Source organism: Tauraco erythrolophus, chromosome W, assembly GCF_009769465.1.
Source record: "Tauraco erythrolophus isolate bTauEry1 chromosome W, bTauEry1.pri, whole genome shotgun sequence".
NCBI lineage: Eukaryota > Metazoa > Chordata > Aves > Musophagiformes > Musophagidae > Tauraco > Tauraco erythrolophus.
In genome coordinates this window covers 7,374,726-7,400,179 of record NC_141497.1, presented here as the reverse complement: position 1 = coordinate 7,400,179, position 25,454 = coordinate 7,374,726, and the positions used below count along the sequence as shown (strand labels likewise).

General features: G+C 43.6%; 1 protein-coding gene across 1 annotated transcript in view; it reads left to right on the top strand.

Annotated features, from left to right (window-relative positions):
* The window catches only part of LOC147526195 (rapamycin-insensitive companion of mTOR-like), a 198,523-nt gene that overhangs the window by 6,190 nt on the left and 166,879 nt on the right, over positions 1-25,454 (top strand). The window contains exon 3 of the mRNA XM_086630302.1: positions 9,794-9,891. Coding sequence (XP_086486428.1) covers positions 9,794-9,891 — 98 coding nt within the window. The remainder of the gene's footprint in view (positions 1-9,793; positions 9,892-25,454) is intronic.

Below are 25,454 nucleotides of genomic sequence, written 5' to 3'. Positions count from 1 at the left end.
ATCCTAGCAGCCTGATCCACCTGTTGGTTGTTTTGGTGTTCTTCAGTGGCCTGACTCTTGGGTACATGAGCATCTATGTGACGTGCCTTCATGAGTAGCTTTTCTACCTGTGTAGCAATATCTTGCCACAACGGGGCAGCACAGATGGGTTTGCCTCTGCGTTGCCAGTTGCTCTGCTTCCATTGCCGTAGCCATCCCCACAGGGCATTTGCCACCATCCATGAGTCAGTATAGAGATACAGCACTGGACACTTCTCTTGCTCACCAATATCCAAGGCCAGTTGGATGGCTTTCACTTCTGCAAACTGACTCGATTCACCTTCCCCTTCAGCAGCTTCTGCAACTGCTTGCTGTCGTGGGTTAGGCCGATCCGGCAACTGAACCCACGCAGCTCTCCCAGTCCAGTAAAATGGAGAGGAGAGAAAAATGTAATAAAAGAGCTGAGGATCGAGACAGGAACAGAGGAGCACCCACCAACCACGGTCCCGGGCAAAAGAGGCTGTTTTCTTAATGCAAAACTATTTATTAACAGCTACCTACAAAAAGAAAAGCAAACAAAAATGGTTACTTGAGAGGATAACAAGAAAACAAGGCCAGGTCTTAAAAACAACACCACTCCCCCCCTTTGCCTCTTCTTCCCGGCTCTACCTCCTCCCCTCAGCGGCGCAGGGGGGCAGGGAATGGGGGAGTGCAGGTCAGTTCATTCCAAGTTGTTACTGCCGCTTCTCTTAAAGGAAAAGGAGTCCTTACACCATTGTCCCTTGCTCCAGTGGATCCCCTACTCACGGTGAAAGCGTGAATCCTGCCCGCTGGGGGCAAATCCTTACCCCATCGGATTTGCCCCAAGTGCGGGCTTTACCAGTCCTGGACCTTTAAGGAGCTGTAGCCACTCGCTCTGGCGTGGGTCATCAACAAACTTTAAATGCGCTCCAGCGTGGGTCGTCATATCGACCTTAAATGCGTCTCCGGACAGACTTAGATGCGTAAATGCAAAATGCGTAAATGCGCCTCGACCTGTGCCCATGATTCACAATAGTCTCAGGCTCAGGCATCTCCTTTAACAAAACACCTCCCCATCGGCGGGGGTCATCCCACGGACTCTAGATGCGTACCGTACTCAGGCTCTGGCATCTCTTCTCGACGTGGATCCTCCACGGGCTGCGAGTGGGTCTCTGCTTGCTCCACCGAGGGCTGGTTACAAGGGGCCGCTCACAAGGGGGACTCAGCCGCGGCACACGTTGTTCCGTTCCATCTTCACTGACCTCTTATCTGTGTGGCCGTTTCTCTTAGATTTCAGTCCTTTCTGGGTGAACTCGGCCCGGTGGGCACCCTGGCAGCGGGGCTCTCCCCGAGTTCCCCAAGCACCTCCGCCGCCGCCATCCTCGATGGGGCGGGCACCGGCACAGAGCGGGCACCGGCCCGGAGCCGGGAGCGGGGGCCGTGCCCCCCCTCCCGTTCTCCTTGCTCCTGGGCAAAGGCACACCTTTCCGGTTCCTTTGTCCGACGTAAATAGGGCAATTCGCAGAGGCGCCGATTGGCTCAAGCCCCGAGGGGGATGGGAGTCCGGTGTGATGGGCAGCTTCTGCCACCCGGACCTCCCCCCCCCACTTCAAATCATAACACTTGCGTAGGACTCCACACAGCAGCTTTCCACTTTAGATATTTCCCTACAATGCAGCAAGACCCATCTGTGAACAGGGCATATCGCTTTTCACTCTCTGATAGTTCATTATACTGTGGGGCCTCTTCAGCACGTGTCACCTCCTCCTCCTCTGGTGACATTCCAAAATCTTTGCCTTCTGGCCAGTTAGTGAGCACTTCCAAAATTCCTGGGCAACTGCGGTTTCGTATTCGGGCCCTTTGTGTGATCAGTGCAACCCAGTTATTCCACGTGGCATCAGTTGCATGATGTGTAGAGGAGACCCTTCCTTTGAACATCCAGCCGAGAACCAGCAATTGAGATGCCAGGAGCAACTGCACTTCCGTACCAATCACTTCAGAAGCAGCTCGGACTCCTTCATATGCTGCCAATATCTCTTTTTCAGTTGGAGTATAGTTGGCTTCAGATCCTCTGTATCCTCAACTTCAAAACCCGAGGGGTCGACCTCGAGTCTCCCCTGGCACTTTCTGTCACAGGCTCCAGGTAGGGCCATTCTCCCCTGCTGCTGTGTAGAGCACGTTTTTAATATCTTATCCTGCCCAGATTGGCTCAAGGGCTACTGCATGGACTATTTCTTGTTTAATTTGTTCAAAGGCTTGTTGGTGCTCAGGGCCCCATGTAAAATCACTGTTCTTCCTGGTCACTTGGTAGAGAGGGCTCACAATTAGGCTGTAACTTGGAATATGCATCCTCCAAAAGCCCACAAGGCCTAGGAAAGCTTGTGTTTCATTTTTACTGTTGAGTTTTAGGCCAGCTGGCACCTAAACTCCACACAGCTGCTCACTCACCCTTCCCTACCTCCAAGGGATGGGAAAGAGAATTAAAGGGGAAAAGGGAAAGAGACCCGTGGGTTGAGATAAGAACAATTTAATACTACTGCTACTAATATATGAATATATACATATATGTACAATGATAAATATATATGAACGAGTGATGTACGGTGTAATTGCTCACCACGCTTTGACCAAGGCCCGTCCCGTCCCGGACTAATGATCCTGAAACAGATAAGTCCCGACACTGCAATCCCAGATGAGTGAGAGGCCCGAAAAGACAGTGAGAGAGAGAGAGAGCAGTCCGAGAGTGAGAGCCCCGGAAGAGCAAATGCCCTTATTTCTGTCTGACCCTCATTTTTATACTGGGCATGATGCTGCATGATATGGAATACTTCATTGGCCAGTTTGGCCCTAAGTCTAAGTACAAATCATAAGGAGAGTCGTGGACCCCCCGTCCCGGCCATGCTCCTCCCTGTCCTGTTGTGCTCCTGCACACTGGCGAGAACATGGCAGCTGAAAAGTCCTTGAGGCCTCAGTGCCAATTATAAATATCGGTGCGCTGTCAGCGTTCTTCTCAGAGCAAGTCTCAGACTAAAACCAAAACACGGAGCTCTTCTGGCTGCTAAAATCTTTGTTGGCGACATGGACAGTGGGATCAAGTGCACACTCAGCAAGTTTGCTGACGACACTAAGCCGTGTGGTGTTGCGGACATGCTGGAGTTCAACAAGGCCAAGGGCAAGGTCCTGCACGTGGGTCAGGTCAATCCCAAGCACAAGTACAGGCTGGGCGGAGAATGGATTGAGAGCAGCCCTGAGGAGAAGGACTTGGGAGTGCTGGTGGATGAGAAGCTCACCATGAGCTGGCAATGTGCGCTGGCGGCCCAGAAAGCCAACCGTGTCCTGGGCTGCATCCAAAGCAGCAGGTCGAGGGAGGTGATTCTGCCCCTCTACTCTGCTCTCATGAGACCCCACCTGGAATACTGTGTTCAGCTCTGGGGTCCCCAGCACAAGAAGGACATGGAGCTGTTGGAGTGGGTCCAGAGGAGGCCACGAAGATGATCCGAGGGCTGGAGCCCCTCTGCTATGAAGACAGGCTGAGAGAGTTGGGACTGTTGAGCCTGGAGAAGAGAAGGCTCCAGGGTGATCTTATAGCAGCCTTCCAGTACTTAAAGGGGGCCTACAGGAAAGCTGGAGAGGGACTTTTTCCAAGGGCCTGTAGTGATAGGACAAGGAGAAATGGCTTTCAACTGAAAGAGGGGAGATTTAGATTAGATATAAGGAAGAAATTTTTCACATTGAGGGTGATGAGGCACTGGCACAGGTTGCCCAGAGAAGTTGTGGCTGCCCCATCCCTGGAAGTGTTCAAGGCCGAGTTGGATGAGGCTTTGGGCAACCTGGTGTAGTGGAGGGTGTCCCTGCCCATGGCAGGGGGGTTGGAACTAGATGATCTTTGAGGTCCCTTCCAACCCAAACCATTCTGTGATTCTACGATTCTAAAAAGAAGAGCTAACTCTGTCCCAGCTGAAACCAGGACACTTACTAGTTGGTGGGGACATAGCTGCTATTTTGTTTATCACTTCTAGTGGGATGTGACGACACTCATCTTGCCATTTTATTCCCAAGAACTGAATCTCCTGCGCAGTTCCCTTGACCTTACTGCATTTTATGGCAAAACCAGCCTCCAGAAGGATTTGAACTATTTTCTTCCCTTTCTCAAAAACTTCTTCTGCTTTGCTGCCCCATATAATGATGTCCTTGATGTACTGCAGATGTTCTGGAGCTTTGCTCTCTTTCAGTGCAGTCTGGATCAGTCCATGGCAAATAGTAGGACTGTGTTTCCACCCCTGGGGCAGTCGATTCCAGGTATACTGGACGCCCCTCCAAGTGAAAGCAAACTGTGGCCTGTATTCCGGTGCCAAAGGAATTGAGAAAAACGCATTAGCGATATCAATTGTAGCGTACCACCTGGCTGCCTTTGACTCCAGTTCATACTGAAGTTCCAGCATATCTGGCACGGCAGCACTCAATGGTGGTGTAACTTCATTGAAGCCACGATAGTCTACTGTCAGTCTCCGCTCGCCATTGGACTTACACATAGGCCATATGGGGCTGTTGCAGGGTGAATGAGTTTTTCTGATTACCCCTTGGATCTCCATCTGGTGAATCAGCTCATGGATGGGCATCAGAGAGTCTCAGTTGGTGTGATAATTCTGCCTGTGCACCGTTGTAGCAGCAATCAGCAATTGTTGTTTTTCAGCCCTCAGCAGTCCCTTAATAGAAGGGTCCTCTGAGAGACCGGGCAAGGTAGACAACTTTAATTTCTCCCATCTCCAAGGCAGCTATACCAAAAGCCCACTGGTACCCTTTTGGGTCTTTGAAATACCCCCTCCTGAGGTGGTCTATGCCCAGGATGCATGGGGCCTCTGGGCCAATCACAATGGGGTGCTTTTGCCACTCATTCCCAGTTAGACTCACTTCAGCTTCCAAAACAGTTGGCTGTTGGGATCCCCCTGTCACTCTGTAAATACAGATGGGTTCTGCCTCTTTATAGCTTGATGGCATTAAGGTGCATTGTGCACCTATGTCCACTAGAGCCCTATATTCCTGTGGGTCTGACGTGTCAGGCCATTGAATCCACACAATCCAATAAACCCTGTTATCCCTCTCCTCCACCTGGCTGGAGGCAGGGTCCTTCTAGTCCTGGTCACAGTATCCATCACTAACCTTTTGTAAAAATGAACTAGAAGTCCCTTCAAGAGGATCAGAAACGGGGCCAGCCCTTCTATACTGTCTGGAGAACTGCCCGCTGGAAGCTGGAACAGCATTTTTCCTGGAAGAATCCCCTTTTGTGATTGTTTTCCCTTTCAATTCCTGTACCCATGCCCTTAGGGTCGAGGTAGGTTTTCCATCCCACTTCGTCATGTCCTCTCCATGGTCACACAGGAAAAAACACAGCTTACCCCATGGTGTGTGCAGTCTGTATTCTCTCTCTTGGTCATGGCGATGCTTACTTCTAATAGCTGAGGTATGAGTCCGTCTGAGTGGAGAGTGGGACATATTTTCTTTGAATTGCTGGAACTCCTGGGACGGTTTCTCCACAGCTGCAACGCAGGCCTGTAGGGAGGAAGAGAGACTTTCTTTGTTTTACCTCAGTTGACCAGTCAAGTCCTGCACCGTTCGTTCCTCTCCTTTTCTGCAGGACATTACTGCCAACAAGTTGGCATACGATGCTGGTGCACTCTGTAGGAATTTCCGCCACATGGACTGATTGCATTGGACTTCATCTGGATCTATGGATAGCTGCTCATTATTCAGATGGTTGTAAATCTCGTCCAGCAGAGCTACCTTCCTCAGGTACTGGATACCTCTTTCCATGGTGGTCCACTTGCCTGGGTGACATGTAATATCATCCTTGAAGGGGTACCTTTCCTTCACACTTGACAGAAGTCGCCTCCAGAGGCTGAGAACTCATGGTTTTCTTCCAATTGCCTTGTCAATGCCCCCTTCCCTGGACAGAGATCCCAGCTGCCCAGCTTCCCTACCCTCTAGTTCCAGCCATTGGCTGCATTATCCCAGCATTGGAGCAACCAGGTGACAATGTTCTCCTTTTTAAGGCAGCTAAAATCCTTTCGCATATCTCGCAGCTCCCCCTGGGATAGAAATCGGATGATTACCTTCTCATGTGTGGGCTCTGCCTTGTCCTCCTCCTGTTCTCATGATGGCCCTGGTTCATCTTCATCCCTCACTAAGCGAACTGATTTCTTTGTGCACTTCTTCTGTATAGGGGCAACTGATACAGGAACAGGTGGGTTCTCTGGTTCAGCTGCAGTGTCTGTCATTTTGTCATCAGATCCAGGGACCTCCTCTCCCCTTTGAGGGTGCTGAATAGTGTTAGACAAGGCAGCTCGGTAGGCATGGGCCAGGCCCCAGCACATTGCACTGAGCTGGGTCTCCCAGGAATTGCCAGGGTGACAGCACACTTTTTCCAAACATTCTATTAGTTTTTCAGGATTCTGCACTTGTTCAGAGGTGAAGTTCTAAAACACTGGAGGTGCCAACTGTCTTAGGCATTTGCCCATGCTCTCCCATACACCCTGCCACTCATAACTATGTGGCCTCAGAGCAGATATCTCTGGGATATTTTTAAATAGTTGTTTAACCCCAAACAAAACCTGAAACACCTTTGGGAGGCAGATCATTAACACCATGCTGGCTAGAACACTCCCAGAATATTCAAAATCCTTAAAGGCCCTTGTAATCAGCCTGAATGAGAAGGGCGGGGTGAAGAACCAGGGGAAGGGACCTTCCCCTGCCTTCTCCAGGGACTGATCGTGGTTACCGGCAAATTGTGAGAGATGGTGCCCAAAGAACAGGCATGATGCCAATGCCACGTACATGGACCAGCCCAGCTGTGTGGCCAGTGCCGCGATTGTGTCATAAACCAATATGAGACAGGACAGGAAAATGAGAGCCCGGACCCCTCTGCCAGCGGTGATGAACAGCCCCGCAGGGAATACATAAGGCATATGGCGACATAGGGCCAGCAGGTCGAGGGAAGCAATTCTGCCCCTCTGCTCTGCTCTGGTGAGACCCCACCTGGAATACTGCGTTCAGCTCTGGGGTCCCCAACACAAGAAGGACATGGAGCTGCTGGAGTGAGTCCAGAGGAGGCCACGAAGATGATCCGAGGGCTGGAGCACCTCTGCTCTGGAGACAGGCTGAGAGAGTTGGGGCTGTTCAGCCTAGAGAAGAGAAGGCTCCGGGGTGATCTTATAGCAGCCTTCCAGTACTTAAAGGGGGCCTACAGGAAAGCTGGAGAGGGGCTTTTTACAAGGGTGTGTAGTGACAGGACACAGGGCAATGGCTTTAAACTGGAAGAGGGGAGATTTTGATTAGATATAAGGAAGAAATTTTTCACTCTGAGAGTGGTGAGGCACTGGCACAGGTTGCCCAGAGAAGTTGTGGCTGCCCCATCCCTGGAAGCTGTTCAAGGCCAGGTTGGATGAGGCTTTGGGCAACCTGGTGTAGTGGAGGGTGTCCCTGCCCATGGCAGGGGGGTTGGAACTAGATGATCTTTGAGGTCCCTTCCAACCCTAACCATTCTATGATTCTATATGAACATTTACATAACACAGCCACGTGAGCAACCAAAACATTATGACTGGTGACTATTTAACTAATACAATAAACATGTATAAGAAATTTGTTTTCTAACACACTCTAGTAGGAATTTGTCATTATCCCAACCCTTCGTGCCCCACGTTGGGTGCCAAAAAGAACTGTCATGGTTTAGCCCAGCCGGTAGCTAAGCAACCACGCCGCCGCTCACTCATTCCTCCCCCTTGGTGGGATGGGAGGAGAAAGTCTGAAGAAAAAGAGTAAAACTCGTGGATTGAAATAAGGACGATTTAATTGAACAGTGCAAAAACCAAGAAAAGAATAATAACGATTATATTAATAAAAAGTGAGTAGTACAAAACGAGCTGTACAAATGCTCACCACGCTGACCGTGGAACCCGGAACTCCCAGAAGCCCAGCCTGCTCCATCAGCGAGAATGCGAAAAAGCCCCTCCCTTGGCTATCTCCCTCAATTTATATTCTTTGGGCATGACACTGTATGGTATGTAATAGCCCTCTGATTAATTCCAGTCAGTTGGTCAGTTGCTCTCCCTGTGCCCCCTCCTAGTTTTCCTGTGAAAGGTTAACTCTATCCTAGCCAAACCTAGTACAGGCTGCGTATCTGATAGTTGATTTTGCTTATTGCTATGACTAAGGTTTGTGGAAGAGGATATTTCATATAAGCTGTTGATGATTGAGATTGATGCATATCTTGTCTTCCCAAAATCCCACTAACCCTTTTTCTGGAAAAAAAAAAAAAAAATTATAATTATTTGATGTGGCAGTAGCATTTTTGTACATATGCTAAAGTTTCATTATAAGCAGTGTAGTCAATATGATTGATTCACCTTACCCTTGAGTAGACACCTTGCAGCTAGTCAGGTTAATTGTTTTAGACTTCTATGACTGATAAATGAGATCTCCATCAACTATTATGGGAGTTGAGACATCTATCACAGGTTTACATACCTGAATTCAGATGTCTACCTGTAGGTGTCTTAATCTTTAAATACTGTCTTGTATTCCTGATTGTAGTGCAAGTACAGGCTCTTGTCTTTCCAAATACATTCTGGATATATCCTGATGAGATTGCTACATAAACTACAGAATTTGATAACAAACTCAGCTTGATTTTTAGAGAGGTGGTGAGAAGGTCCTTTCTTTACATCTCTGATACTTTTTATTTCCTTTGTATAATGAAAAATGTACAAATATTTTTTCAGGATGAACAGGGAAATAAAAAACTATATATACTCCATAAATTCAGTTGTAGCTGTTCATACTGTAGTAGGAAGCAAGTTTCTTTTACTTGAGGTTAGTATGAGGCACCACACAGAAAACTTTTCTCTTTGCTGCTTTCCAGATGTCCAATGTTTGGATTATTCTTCAGGCTTTTTCTAAAGACTTTATTTTATGTAATGCAATTTTTTTTCTTTTTTGGTAATGTAATACTTTTTAACAGTTCATATCTTCAGTATAGCTTTGATATTTATTTCAAATTACAGTGCTATCGATAGTCTTGTAGTGCCTATCGCAGAATACAGTGTCTAATCCAAGACTGCACAAAAATCCTGCAGTCAAGCATCTCCCTTTGAAAACTGTGCTACTGCAATACTACTGTGTACAGAGCTTACTGTGGTTGCTGTTACAGTAGTTCTATGTGCAGCTCTCTGTGCCCAGCCCCACTCTGTGCTGCTTGTCCCACTGCCTTAACTCCCAGCCTTATTCCCAAAGGTAGGGCAATATTGTCTCTTCTCCTCATGTTTTGTAGTCTTTTTCCACTTCCCATCAAAATGCAGGGGTCATCAGCTGGTGTCTGAATCTTGGTTAGTGAGTGTTTTGTGTTTTTTTGATGGTGTTTTTTTGTGTGGGTTTTTGTGGGTTTTTTGTTTTGTTTTGTTTTTGTTTTTTGTGAGGAGGGAATGGTGGACCCTTAGGAAGAAATGAGAAGTTCCTAGTCCCTCTGCTTACCTTGTAGTTCACTCCTCATGTCACTGGAAAGTCCCAGCCCTCTAGTAAGTTTAGGGTGAATGTGCACAGAGATTAATATGGAGAGCAGAAGAGTCCTGTCTTCTCAAAATCTCACCGTCCCTTTGAAAGGAAAAAAGAAATCATGGGGTGTGGCAGTAATATGCTATCTTTTTACTTCTGTCTTTAAGTTTGCTTCTTATATTTAAATTACAAGGAAATTATCTGTAATAATTATCTGTATCTGCTAATAACCTGTTTTCTTTTGCAGAACCCTGTGATAATATGAGAGAGATTCTCCAAAATGTGGCCAAGTTACAAGGCGTTTCAAATATGAGAAAACTAGGTCACTTGAATAATTTTACTAAGGTAAGAGCTCAAATGGTGTCAGAACAAGTGATCATATGGGCAAAATATTTTATATGTACTCTATCAGATGTTGACTTGGAGATTCATGAAACAGTTTAGTATCATGGAACGGTACTTGGAATCTGTGTACTGTGGGAGAGGAAAGGAGCAAATAAGGGCAAGCAAATACATGAATGCAGGGTTATGCTGAAGTTTGTCTACATGTCCATGTTTTTGTAGTGTTTTAGTGCTTAGAAGCCTCTCAATTCATGGGTTAAGTTGCACAGATAGAGCTAAAGATTGGTTCCTGTTCCACAGAATTGAATCAAAAATGTGAAACGCCAGACTCTCTGGATGTAAACTGACAAAGTATGGTGAGGGAGAGGACTGTATTCATGGGCATGACATGCAGAGTGGTTTGGGCGCTAATAGAATAGCAACTGTCAACTTCCATTGCAGGTTTCATAGTGAAAAAGATTTAAAGGGGCAATTTCTAGAAATGATCCGTATTGCTGATTTTTGAGGTGCTTTTTCCAAATATAAACTTCCAAATCATAGGAATGTGAAAGGTACTTGCCTAAAAGTATGACAGATATGTTGGAAGCTGATGTTGTGAGCTGTCAGGAGGCAAGAATTAAAAAGTTATTGCAGAATGAGAGATGGTAGTCTGAAGAAAGAGACCATGAAAGGCCTTCAGAAGGAGAGCAAGTATCATTTTTTTTTGATAGAGGAGGAACACGTGGAGAGCAGCAGAAAGGATTACTGAGATGTGAGCAGGTAGTTATGAAAGGAGTGTTTGTTGTAGCATACTGAATGGTTGTGGTTGGACCAGTGTTCCATTTGTCAAGGCAAGGGAAAAGTGCATTGCAGTCAGTGGACTAGGAGACATTGGAGCTTCAGTGTGTTACCCAAATGGATGGAGGGATACACAGAAGGAGCTGGTAAGTTCTGATAGAGTGCCACAGATGGGTTCCATCTTCAGGCATGCCACCCTAAGTTTCTGTGACAGAGGATGAATCCTGCAATCAGCAGTAGCCAAGAAACAAATTAGTAGTGGAGAATTTTGTGGGGAAAGTCAGGTTTAAATTATTGTTGTAGATGAGCTGATAACAAATCATTGAGTAAGATAACCGGGAGGCTGCTTGACAGTTTTGAGACAATCTCCAGTAAAATAATAGATGCTCAAGGGCAGGTTTAGGGGACCAGTCAATATGAGAAGGACAAACATGCATAATAATCTTTGAAGTAGGCATGCTTCTTGGCTGTTGAAAGCACTCCTTGTAAAATTGAACAGCACTTCAGTGGTAGTGTATGAGATTCAGTTAGCAGGAGGGTGAGTACTGAGAACAAAATTACAATAGCAAATAAATTTATCTTCTAGTGCATTAATAACAAATCTGTAAATGCTTCATTTTCTGAGTTGGTTCAGAGCGCATGTGGGTGCATAGCATTCACTGAGGAACTGAACTTATTTATACTGAAATCTTTTCTTTGAGTCATTACCTTATTGCATCTGTCAGTCTACGTCAGACATAGACCATTGACAAAATGCTGCTGCTGTTACTGAAATTTCAAACTGTATTTCAAGAAACCCACTTTTCCGCTAGAAAAGGCTGATGCGTAGCTGTGTTTCCTTTTTGTGCTGACCTGGAAACTTATAAATGTAGGTGCTTCCAAATTCTCTAGTTGCCTTAAAATTAAAGAGCTGGATTAGGTTTGCAGATGCATGATCCTAGTGAAAAGTCAATGTTTGAAAGTACGTATTTACTATGTGTTAAGCTGTTAAGCACCTATAAATTTGATAAATTAGTAAATATGCATAATGTAATTAAAGATTGAACCAATTTTTTTTGAAGTTAGTTTTGAAAAATTGAATAATTCCATAATTGAATATTTGAAGAATTTCTTCCTTATACTTACCTAGCATTAAAATTGGAAAATATGTTCAAAAACATGAGGAAGGTTTTCATAAATTGAACTTAAGACTGGCAAGAAATGATGAATTTGTGAAAAGCAACTTGCTAAAATTAAATATGACTTTTGAAGACAGAGACTGTAGTTCATAATCTGGTTTTGATCCTGAATCAGAGTGACCCTGTATAAAAGAATCATCCAACTCTATTTGATGTTTAGCACTTGTTCTTATATTCATCTCCCTGGAATATCTGTTTTATAAATGTATAATTTATACGTTTGGTTTTGGAAACTCTTCCTATTTTTGTTTGAACTGTAAATGAGGTTATGAAAATAGAATAAAAGTTGCAAATTGTATTGTATTGTCTCATTTGTGGTTGGAACAGTTATGTGTTTTTTTCTTTGCAGTGGTTAAGAGTGAAAGCCTGGAGCTTGAGGGAGATGGTTTTGTTTCCTTTTTGCACTCTGGTCTTCTACCATGAGTTGATATAGCCTCAGTTCCTCTTTTGTGAGATGGGAGCGTGGGGAAGATGGCGAGGTTTTGTGACGTTAGATATACTAAGAGCTGAGGATGTTTGTATCCTGTTTTGGAATTATATTGATGGTGATTAACTTGATTTGTCTGTAAATTCTTGCATTTTATGGTCCATTTGAAAGGCTACTAGTTATCTAGGATATTTGTCTTATGGGCAGGGAAAGTACCTTTTGAAAAAAAATTTTCATAGCATATTTCTGATAAAATAATACAGAAAAATCTATAAAACTTAACTCTCCTACTAGGAATATTATTATACTTGAAAGAAAATGTCAGCACCAGTCTAAGCAGTTGCTCCCCACTGCTCCAAATTTTTCCTTCAAAGACCGGGCAACTCTCACATTTGGAAGAAATACTGTTCTACTTTTTTGGTCAGAGGAAGCAAAATGTTTGTATTCATGTGGAAACAAGTAATATAAGTTAACATAGATTTTCCCGACAGAGATCATGGTAGACATTACATTTTGTATTAATTCCAAGACATCTGAGGTGTGTTAGGTTCAGGTTTCTTTCCTTGAAAGAAGACTAGATTTTTAAGGGAGTGGGGGATATCTCCTTATTTATTAAGGAGAAGGAAAGGGATCACCCTTTAAAAATTACTGAACTAGACTCCAGGATTTTATGCAGAAGTTAAATAACTTTATATAAAATTGATTAAAATAATGGTGGTCAGCAGTCAACAGAATTTTTTATTTTATCTGCAAGAATGATACTGTAAGGCAGATACTTTGTTTGATGTTTGCATGCCTAAGATGTAACTCCATTTTCATTTGTCTTTCCCTTCAAGAGGAGTTTTAACTAGTGATGTTTAAGTTGCCACAGCACCCATGCTTACTGTGTGAACTATGCTGTATACATGATATTTTACGAAAACTTGCATTTCATTAATCAGATTTTAGCAAGTACTTCTTATTAGTAAAAACTTTAATGCTCATGTTTTTGGCTCTTTGGCTGTAGAACATGGGTTATTCTTGCTTAACAGGTGCTGTAGCACCTTAAGTTTTTTTCTCCAAGAAATTAGTATTCCCAGTTCTGATATGGAAAGTTATGTTTTGTTCTGAATTGCAGCTGTCACAGACTCAGAAAATTTTCTCCTGATCTGCTGCTTATCACCTAATACCTGAAGCTGCAGTTTTGTGGGCAAAAAGGCTTGTGAAGTACTGCCTAATCTGTATTGGACAAAAATAATCTTGTTTCTTTCAAACTACCTGTATCACTATTTAAGCTAACCTGAATTTTGACCTGAAAACTGTTTGAGGATTCGACCTCTAGTAAATGACCAGTGACACCTTCAGTTGTCACAGCAGTTTGCAAACTCAGTATGTGCCTTTGGCTCCAGTAAGCTGACTAGATTTACCCATCTTTCATTTATATGGTGTTGTGGTTTTAGGCTGATCCAGCAACTAAAACTCACACAGTCTCTCCTTCTCCAGTAAAGTAGAGAGAAGAGAAAAAAAACCAAAGGGACTGAGGGTTGAGACAAGAACAGAGGGAGCACCCACCAACCATGGTCCTGGGCAAAGCAGGCAGAGCTTTTCTCAAAGCAAAACAGTTTATTAATGATTACTTAGAAGGACAAAGGGAAACAAAAACCGATTACTTGAGAGGACAGAAAGAAACAAAACCAGATCTTAAAACCGACACCTTCCCCCCCCCCCCTTCCTTTTCCTCCCGGCTCTACCTCCTCCCCCCAGCAGCACAGGGGGCAGGGACTGGGGGAGTGCAGGTCAGTTCATTCCGTGCTGTTACTGCTGCTTCTTTCTTAAAGGAGAAGGAGTCCTTACACCCTTTTCCCCTGCTCCAATGGATCCCCTACCCACGAGGAAAAATCCACAAACTTCTCCAACGTGAGTCCAGCCCACTGGAAACAATCCTCCCCACAGATTGCTCCGGTGTGGGCTTTACCACAGTCTCGGGTACTTAGGGAGCTGTAGCCACTCGCTCCGGCGTGGGTTGTCACGAAGACTCCAGATGCCGCTCTGCTTCGTCGTGCACCCCAACACGACCATCCTCAGGCTCAGGCATCTTCTCCCCACGGGCTGCGAGTGGGTCTCTGCTCCACCGAGGCCGTCCTGGTTGCAGGGAGGCCGCCTGCTATCTCACCATCAGCTGCAGGGGAAACTCGGCTCCGGCACACCTCCTCCCGCTCCATCCTCACTGACCTGCTGTCGATGCGGCTGTTTCTCTCAGATCTCAGTCCTCTCAAGGTGAACTCAGCCCAGTGGGCACCCCGGGAGTGGGGTGCCCCCGAGTTCCCCAGCCGGCTCCGCCGCCACCATTCTCCGTGGGCGGTGCCGGCCCGACGCAGGCAGCTGCCCGGCCGGGAGCCAGGGAGCGGGGGCAGTGCCCTCCTCCCTTCTCTGCTCGATCCTGGGCAAAGCACCTTTTCCGGTCCCTTTGTCCTGACTTAAATAGGGCAATTCGCAGAGGCGCCCTATTGGCTCAACCCCGAGGGGGATGGCAGTCTGATCTGGTGGCCAGAACCGAGTCTGATCCGGTTCCAAAACCGGGGAGGTCACAGGGACCAAAACCCCTCTCCTGCCACCAGAACCACCCCCCCCTCCACATCAAACCATGACATATGGCCAGCTACATAAGGCAAGTGCTTTGAAGTTTTCCATCTTCTGCTGATTAATACTAAAGCATCATGGTTATTTCTTTGGGGTTTTCCCCACCCCCATGATAAGTAGTAAGTGATAAATTACTAAAACCCAGAAGGAACTGTACAATTGCATTTACCTAGTGGAAAATATCTGTTGAATTTGAAGTATTCATTTAGAATCTTTTATTATAGAAGGTTTATTCCACTGTTAGCTTCTGAGAGATCCTTCATACCTTTTTAAACCTAAAAGCATATTTAAATAACGAACAGAAAAAAAGATCCACAGATATTGTTATAGGGATTTTTATCTTTCATTCAAAAAAGAAAGGTGTTTCTTTAAGGACAAAATGAAAATTCATTTTAGCTTAACCCTAGCAATTGAATAGCATTAGTAATATGGAAAATTATGTTTTCAATCTGCTCAAAAATAGTTCCATTGTTATTTAATGAGGCTCTACTACTCTGCTTTATATATTTGTTAGCTTTTGACTATGCTGCTAAATTTCACTAGGATGTGGACTGATTTTAGGGCTACAGAGACTCTCATAGATTCAGTCTCTCTGTCTGATTCATAGTCCCTTGCATCATTTCTTGCTCTATTTCTGTTGTTATTTTAGGGTCTTAGCTGTCCTTTGTAAAACCCAAGTATCTTAGAATCTGAATATAGTATTGACTGACTGTACCATTCATCCAAATAGCTATACACCACTATGGGCAAAACTTGATACCTCATGATGAAATATGTAGCAGATAGGAACAGAATATCTGCTTAGGGGCATTCAGCTGTGGAACAAACATGGAGAGCTAATGGGCCTAAATCCAGAGGACACAGTTTCAGTAAGGGCTTCTCTTAAGACTAGGATCTACTAAGTAGTTTCCTCATGAATATTACCAGTGATTGTTCAAATTGTATTTCCAAAATTACAGTATAATGATCACATTTTGGACTTTTGGAATAATATTATACTTTTACCTATTAATTGCTGTGACTATTCTGTTAGACATAAATTCGAATGGTCTCAGTGTGCACTCAACTTGTGTATGCTGTTGACCTCCTGTGGTTTTGTTGTTTTGAGCTACTATTTCCAAGACATATTGATGTGTTACTCATATTGCTATGACTCATCCAAGTAGCATGAAAAACTCATAGCTGAAAATAAACATGAAAAAACCCTTCACTGTAAGTTAGTCCCTGTCTGGCCTAGCATAAGTATCATTTTGTCCCAATATTAAATCATTCACTCAAAGATTCTGTGCTATTCCCATTCATTTACCATTATATGAAAATTTTCGAATTGTAGAGTTGAATTATAGGCAGTTTTAACAAGCTGTGTGTGTATATCTATATTAAAATATATAAAATTTATTGTGCATATATATGAATATATACACTTTCTATAAAATATATATGTAAAATATAAAGTATATTTGCATAATTACAGGCATTTACGTGATATGATAATCCATTGCCATTTTAGTAAAATATAGCAATGTGTAGCCAAAAGCAGATTTTAGTATTCTGGTACTGCTTGCCTTCAAACTTATACTACAATGATATGCATATTAATTGTTAAATGTTACAGTCAAAAACATGACAGTTATACTTGACTTTGTCAGGAATTCAGCCATCTAAAAACATCACTGCATTTGGGTCAGAATAATTGACCTGCTTAATGTTGTTTGAAGTTGAGAAGAAAGTGGCAAAGTTTTCCCTTAAATGTCTGGTCTTAATTATATTTATTTATAACTGAGCAAATACCCAAAGCATTGAGACCAGCTGAACAGTATCATCTTTATAGCAGCTTCCATGACCTTTTTTTTCCCCTTTTAAAACATATATCAATCCAACCTTACTTTTGCCAATTTTTCCCCTAGACTAAATAAACCAAATGTTTCAGCCTTCATGGGTGTATTTTCTAGCTGCCTTGTACATTTTTCTGCTACACTTTTTCCAGTTTGTGTGCTCTTAAAATGTGGTGCCCAAAATTTTGTTCTTTATGCAGTTTTGAGAGCAACCTGTGAAGTGGAAAAAAAGGTCTCTTAATTTCAAACATAATGCAGTCCTATTAGTATTTCCAAAGTTAAAATTTCCTTTTTTGTTAACAACAGCACATTAACTCATTTAGTTTATAGATTGCTGTAACTTACAGATCTTGCTTTACTTTTGAAATTTATTTTTGTATTTGACATTCTGAATATTTTCTGGACATCTTGTATTTCTCTGCTGGACTCCTTTCAGCTTTTCTGTCTCTCTTAATGTGTGGTACCCTGAATGATATGATATGATGTTCCCTTTATTTAATTGAATTTTCTTATCCAGTTTGGGCACTCCTTTCAAATCACTGAAACATTTTGAATTCTGATCTGGCTGTCCAACTTTTAAATTCCGTTCTAGTTGAAAATCCTGTAAGCACACTACCATGTGTAAATTGTAAAGAAAGCCAATACATAAGTAATGGTGGCCTATTGGAATGAGAGTAAACTAATAGCTAAAGTAGCTAATTTTGTACTTACTTTTTTCAGCTAATTTTATCTGTTCATTTTCTGTGAGAGGTTTCACATGTATGCACAGACACAATCACACATTTTGATAATAATTATCATCCCATTGAGAAATTTGTATCCATACAGAGGTTGAACTTTCCTTAAGTTATAACTGTCGTCAGGTTACATGACTATGTTTGAGTTAAAAGATAAGGTCAAGTTTCTTTCTACATCAGTGAGGATGTGTGCAATGGGAGTACATATTGTCCTGGTTTCAGCTGGGACAGAGTTAGTTCTTTTTAGCAGCCAGAAGAGCTCTGTGTTTTGGTTTTAGTCTGAGACTTGCTCTGAGAAGAACGCTGACAGCGCACTGATGTTTATAGTTGGCACTGAGACCTCAAGGACTTTTCAACTGCCATGTTCTTGCCAGTGTGCAGGAGCACAAGAGGATAGGGGGGAGCATGGCTGGGACGGGGGGTCCACGACTCTCCTTATGATTTGCACTTAGACTTAGGATTGAGGCTAAACTGGCCAATGAAGTATTCCATATCATGCAGCGTCATGCCCAGTATAAAAATGAGGGTTGACCGAAAAGAAAGAACCTTTGCTCTTTGAAGGGCTCTCACCCTCAGACTCTCAGTGTGCTCTCTCTCTCTCTCACTCTCTTTTTGGGCCTCTCGCTCATCCGGGATTGCAGTGTCGGGACTTACCTGTTTCGGGATCGTTAGTCTGGGATGGGACGGGTCTTGGTCAAGGAGTGGTGAGCAATTACATTGTGCATCACTTGTTTGTATATATTGTTATCATTATACATATGTATATATTATTATTATTAGTAGTAAATTGTTCTTATCTCAACCCACGGGTCTCTTTCCCTTTTCCCCTTTAATTCTCTTCCCCATCCCCTGGAGCGGCTGTGTGGTGTTTCGTTGCTGGCTGGCCTAAACCACAACACATATATAGAGGAAAGCAGTTGATATTGAGGAGCTAATATCCATGCTGTATGTATTTGGTAAGGAATGGTTACTGAGGAATAGACTAGAGTTAGTCCAGTGAACTGAACGCTCTTTAGCAATTGCAGCAAGTTAGGTGGGTTCCTGGAACTTGTCGCCTGCTTTAGTTTCATCTCAGGACTGCTCAAGATGCAAACCAAAGCATGGTAAGTGCGATGACAGGAGTCTCGCTTCAAAAATGCACTTGTATTCCACACAATAACAGCTAGCTTTCTCAGAAATGTGTTTGGTTTGGTTTGGTTTGGTTTGGTTTGGTTTGGTTTGGTTTTTTCCCCTACATCAAAATTATAATTCTGGGTTTTTTTAAGTAGGAAAAAGGACTGTTGAAGATAATCTGGTATGTTAAATTAGGATTTCTCATTTGTGTCTGGGGTGGAATGATGGGAAAAGGTTTATATGTATAAATGATGAGCCTACACAACAATTGATGTACTTGTCTGAAACTGAACAACGAACTGTTTTTACTCACTGTCTTATCACACTGTTTTGCTTACACTGCTAGCCAATTTTTAGAGTTCATAACTTGTCAATGGAAATGCTAAAGCAGCAGTGGTGACCTTAGGCAGTCCAAGAACATGGCATAAAAATAGATTGATGCTAGGAAGTGACATACTGTCATAACCAGTTAATACATGCAATTGCCTAGTTTTATTATCACTTAAATTTGAAAGATGGGCAAAAATAGGTTGTATAATAACCTTCCTTATTTTTTGTAATCATCTTTGATTATAGCCACTGTTAAAAATGCAAAATCCTAAATATTTCAACTAACGTAGATTATTTGAGCCCAAATATGGAGCTGATCCAGGCCAATTTAATAATCTATCTCATTAACAACTTTGAATTTCAGCACTACTGCTATACATTGTTCTTACAATATGAAAAATAAAAAAACCCGTAATGTCATACTTGGAAGAATTTGTACTCGTTGAGCGTAAGCCTAAGTGTTTGAATTTAAACCTTCATGCTAATAAAATGGATTTACTTAAAAGCAGAGTTTCTGTGCAGTATGCTGATTTCTCAGGTGGAGGTGGACAGGAGCACGTTAAATATTTCAACTTACAGTAGCCTTAATTTAACTGTTCATTTAGCTTGCTATAAATTTCTTATTGTTAGTAGTAAATACATATAATGAATCATAGAAGAGTTTGGGTTGGAAAGGAACCTTTAAAGGTCATCTAGTTCAACCCCCTTGTAATGAGCAGGGACATCTTCAACTAGATCAGCTCGCTCAGAGCCCTGTCCAACCTGACCTTGAATGTTTCCAGGGATGAGGCATCAACTACCTCTCTGGGCGACCTGGTCCAGTGTTTCACCACCCTCATCGTAAACAATTTATTCCTTATATCTAGTATGAATCTACCCTCTTTGTTTAAAGTCATTACCCCTTGTCCTATTGCAACAGACCCTACTAAAAAGTTTGTCCCCATCTTTCTTATAAGCCTCCTTTAAGTATTGAAAGGCCACAATAAAGACTCTCTGGAGCCTTCTCTTCTCCAGACTGAACAACCTCAACTCTCTCAACCTTACTTCATAGGAGAGATGTTCCATCCCTCTGATCATTTTTGTGGCCCTCCTCTGGACCCGTTCCAGCAGCTCCATGTCCTTCTTGTGTTGGGGACCCCAGAGCTTAACACAGTATTCCAGGTGGGGCCTCATGAGAGCAGAGCAGAGGGGCAGAATTCCCTCCCTTGACCTGCTGGCCATGCTGCTGTGGATGCAGCCCAGGACACGGTTGGCTTTCTGGGCTGCAAGCGCACATTGGGGGCTCATGTTGAGCTTCTCATCCACCAGCATTCCCAAGTCCTTTTCCTCAGGGCTGCTCTCAATCCATTCTCCGCCCAGCCTGTACTTGTGCTTGGGATTGCCCTGACCCATGTGCAGGACCTTGCCCTTGGCACAGAACATGAACATGGCACAGAGTTTGATATATTTTAATAATTTTAGAACAGGGGTATTCACTAGTTGGCACAAACACTTTCTGAATTCCTCACTGAAGAGAAACTGTTAATACTGCACTGGCTCAGAAGTGAATGCAAGATTGAACCTCTTTTGAAAAGGATAAAGTGCAAAGCTATTGCAATCGGTATTAGTCACTTGATTAATCACTTGATTTTTTGGAAGTACTTGGAAAAGTGCTTTGGGATTTGGATGTAATATTAAAGTATTTCATAATTTTAGCTAGAGATAGTAAATGAGTGTTGTGCATTAGGCCGCTCCAGCAACCAAACCCTACACAGTCGCTCACTCCCCACCACCAGGGATGAGGGAGAGAATCAAAGAAGAAAAAGAAAAGAGACACGTGGGTTGAGATAAGAACAATTTACTACTACTGCTACCTATATATATATATATATATATATACGGATATGTACAAGGATATGATGTGTGGAAACAGACTCCACAACTTGGAAAGTTGTAAAGTAGGTATGTTTATTGCAGCGCTGGGTGCACGGGGGATCACTCCACCACAAACGTGCACACCCGCCGTAGCAGTTTTCTTGTATTTATACAGACACACTCATAGCCCCCTCCCCAAAAGGGCAGTCTCTCCCAGAAGATCATTTCCATAGCCCCTGCCTCAGGATCCACCTCAGGCTCCTCCTTGACACGCCTCCTGGTGGTCGTGGGCAGGGGTCTTCAGGATGAAGGCCGTAGGTCTTCCTCACTGTGTATTTTTCACTTCTTCCCTAGAATTCCTGTTTTGGCTGGGCTTGCAGAGCCAAACCGGTTCCAGCCTGGCCTGTCCTTGAGTGGACACCTGGTTGTCTCCTACTTGTTATTGCTTGAAGACAAATGTTAGTTCTTGTTAGTCCTTATCTCTCCTCTTTGTCTGTTTTTCTCCCTATGGGTCACGAGTTACAACCTTGCCATCATTTATTTTGTCTCTCTTACCGGCCTTCTTTTCGGGTAGTTAGTGTTTCAAAGCAGGGATTAGTATTTGATAACTTCTAACAATTCACAGAGCTATTTCACAGAGCTATGTATTTCCCAGAGTCTTATGCCGTCTTATGCCTATTCTTATACCTATCCATAGAAATAATAGCTAATATAGTCTTATGTAGTCTTATGCCTACTCCTATACCTATCCCCCTATCAGTCCCCCCTTTTCTATTAAATCAAGTAAATTCTTTTACTTTGCGTAAGTTTCCCGATTGATATAACGCTTTGTGCACTGAAGATACCCTTCGAAACACACACCAAATCCATACGTACAGCAGTGTTAGTAACGACATCAAGGTAGCTGTAGCTATTAACAGTATTATAACAGGATGTATTAGATGACTGAAAAATCCTGACCATCCAAAAAGTGCTTCCCACCATTTATGTTCTCCATCCTTCTCTACTCTGTTTTTACAATTTTCTTTATCTTGTTTGCATCATAATGAACTGTCACCAGAGTTTTCTGTCCGCTCTTTCTAATTTGCCCAGTATTTGCATTAAACCAGGATGCTGTAGCAATTTCTTTATCAAAGTTAGATTTGTTCCTATAGGTGTGGGTATTAATTCGTAGATCAATGTATAGTCTGATTTTGGAATATGATGGGATGTGACGGGAGCAGAATAATGGAAGTCACATCCCGTGATTCGAGTGAAATTACAGATGCAGAAGATTGAATGATTTTTAGTGCCTACTTCCGTTTCTTCTACAAATATGGAGCTACATTTTGTTCGTAGACATGCACAACCTTTCCCTGCATATATTATGATTGTCTTTGAGCCAACATCAGGGCAAATTTCAAACTGACACACCTTTTGATCAGTATCAAGACAGATATCTTGTGCTCATAGGGTATTACTTTCACTTAAGAAATCCTTGTTCTCGCACAATGCAGGATTTTAGATCTACTGTTCGTCATCTGTCTCTTACCCTTTGGGCCCATGTTCTGTGTTTGAAAGGATAAAGCAGGGTTCTGTCATGGTATATCCCTAAAGCTATGATAGGATGGATCACAGTTATTAGAGCATTACGAATGGTTAGTACAAAGGCTGTAACTATGTGCGTGGTGGGGTTACAAGTAAAATTTACCATATTCCACCAGGATTGAAGCTCTCTTTATTTACTTGTGGCACCATCCCAGACTACCTTTCGGATTTCAGTGGGAAACATCCCTTCTTCTCCTTCTCTTATAATAGAGGCGATACTATAGTATCTGATTGCATCCATAGTTGGGCCTGAACACAATTCAGGGCTAGTGAGATATTGGCTTGTAGCCCGTCGATCACATCTACAATTATATTGTGATCTCTTATGTTTGTTTGTTCCCAATCTGGTAAGATTTGTGATGCTAACCACTGGTGAGCTCCTAAAGTCAATAACGAGGATTGTAAGGGCCATTGCAGTTTTGACAGATCTGTAGTGACAGCGGCCAGCTTGTTCATTATTACTTCTGAGTCTATGGTATTCAGAACTCCTAACCCTGTTCCTAAGAGCCCCGTCAGGTCTCTTGGTTTTCGTCTTTGAAAAATACCCTTCCTCTTTCTTAGCCAAGTAGTCCATCCTTCATAAGAGGTTTGTAAGAAAGGAGAACACAATGGTTGGATTTCTGATACATTAATCTGCATTGATAACTCAACCCTTTTGAGAGACCATTCTGGGTTGAATAACACTTGCTGCTGTCCTGTGTTTCTTATTACATATGGACCAATTTCATAAATTTTGGGTTCTAGCTTAGGTACTGGCGTAGGTCGTATGGTAGACATATCTCTTTACGATGTTGCAACTATCGCAGCGGGCATTGTTGTAACTGTCCCAGTGTTTATTTTAAATTTAAATGAAAGTCCAATAGCACTATTGGCCCAGAGACAAACCACTTCAGTGGTTTGCACTAGTGTGAAATTATGCCAACAATCTAATTCTTTAGAAGCACATTATTTGTGGGAGTAATTGAGATAGTAATTTTAGTAATTTGGGATGCCTTTTTATGGGTGGGGCAATTAATAATTTGACATCCTACTTCGATTTTTTTTTCCCCTACATTTCCCTGAAGTTGGTGAATTCCCTTTGTATCCTTACTCCATTCTTGTTTTAAATATTCTTGATTTCCATACATAACCACAGTAGATAGATTTAAACCTTCTCGAGCAGAGTATTTCCCCATGGATCCAATATACCTACCAAGGCCACTCAGTATCATTCTGGCTATAAGTGCTTTCCCACCCCTGTATTATAATTATGACCATGAGAAAAGTAATTTCCCTGGCTGGACTTGCGTGACCTTCCATGGAGATCTATGGACTTTTTACTCTGGTGCGATGAATCCAGGCATTCTGCTCCTTGATCTTGATTGCTGTGTAGGAGGTGAGGAGTACTTGGAATGGTCCTTCCCACTGTGGTTCCAAAGTTCTTCCTGCAAGAGACTTGACATATACAAAATCTCCAGGTTGTATATTATGTACAGGTCCATCTAGACCTCTGCTTCGAGTTCCAAATACATGTTTTTCAATTTTTCTGAATTGTTTGCTTAATGCCACCATATAGGAAGTCATAATTTCTTCACCAATTTGTGAAGACACCCCCTTTTGTACTCCATAAGGCCACCCATATAAAATCTCAAATGGGCTCAGCCCTTCTTTTGCTCTGGGTCTAGTTCGTATTCGTAAAATTGCCAGAGGCAGAGATTGGGGCCAAGCCAAATTAGTTTCCTGTCCCAGTTTGATGATTTGTTGTTTAATCAAATGATTCATTTTCTCTACTTGGCCACTCGATTGTGGCCGATATGGAGTATGTAATTGCCAATCTATTCCTAGATGGTGACTAATTTGTTGCACTACCTTAGAGATGAAGTGTGGTTCCTCTGTCTGAGGATATTACTGCTGGGACTCCAAACCCGAATATTATTTCTTGGAGTAATACTTTGGTTACTTCTTGAGCTTTAGCTGTTCTACACGGAAAGGTTTCTGGCCAGCCTGAAAAGGTATCGGTTAGTATAAGCAAATATTGATACCCCCCTTTTCTAGGAAGTTCTGAGAAATCAATTTGCCAATGTTGTCCTGGAGCATTCCCTTTCCCAATTTGGCCCATTTCTGGCTGTGCAATGGTCTTTGGACTAGTCTGGAGGCAGAGATCACATTGCTGAGTTACTTGTCTGACAGCGGTATACAGATTTCAAGCCACTATACTTTTGATAAGTGTCATGGTTTGATGTGGAGGGGGTGGGGGTTCTGGTGGCAGGAGAGGGGTTTTGCTCCCTGTGACCTCCCCGGTTTTGGAACCGGATCAGACGCCAATAGGGCGCCTCTGCAAATTGCCCTATTTAAGTCAGGACAAAGGAACCGGAAAAGGTGCTTTGCCCAGGAGCGAGGAGAGAAGGGAGGAGGGCACTGCCCCTGCTTCCTGGCTCCCGGCTGGGCAGCTGCCTGCGTCGGGCCGGCGCCGCCCACGGAGAATGGCGGCGGCGGAGCCAGCTGGGGAACTCGGGGGCACCCCAGTCCCGGGGTGCCCACTGGGCTGAGTTCACCCAGAGAGGACTGAGATCTGAGAGAAACAGCTGCATCGACAGCAGGTCAGTGAGGATGGAGCAGGAGGAGGTGTGCCGGAGCCGAGTTTCCCCTGCGGCTGGTGGTGAGATAGCAGGCGGCCCCCCTGCAACCAGGACGGCCTCGGTGGAGCAGAGACCCACTCGCAGCCCGTGGAGGGAAGATGCCTGAGCCTGAGGATGGTCGTGTTGGGGTGCACGACAAGGCAGAGAGGCATCTGGAGTCTGCATGACGACCCACGCCGGAGCGAGTGGCTACAACTCCCTAAGTATCCAAGACTGTGGTAAAGCCCACACTGGAGCAATCTGTGGGGAAGGATTGCTTCCTGTGGGCTGGAGTCACGCTGGAGAAGTTTGTGGATTTTTTCCTCGTGGGTAGGGGATCCACTGGAGCAGGGGAAAAGGGTGTAAGGACTCCTCCTCCTTTAAGAAAGAAGCAGCAGTAACAGCACGGAATGAACTGACCTTTACTCCCCCAGTCCCTGCTCCCTGCACCGCTGGAGGGGGGAGGAGGGGGGTGTGTGGGGGAGGAAGGTGTCGTTTTTTTTAAGATCTGG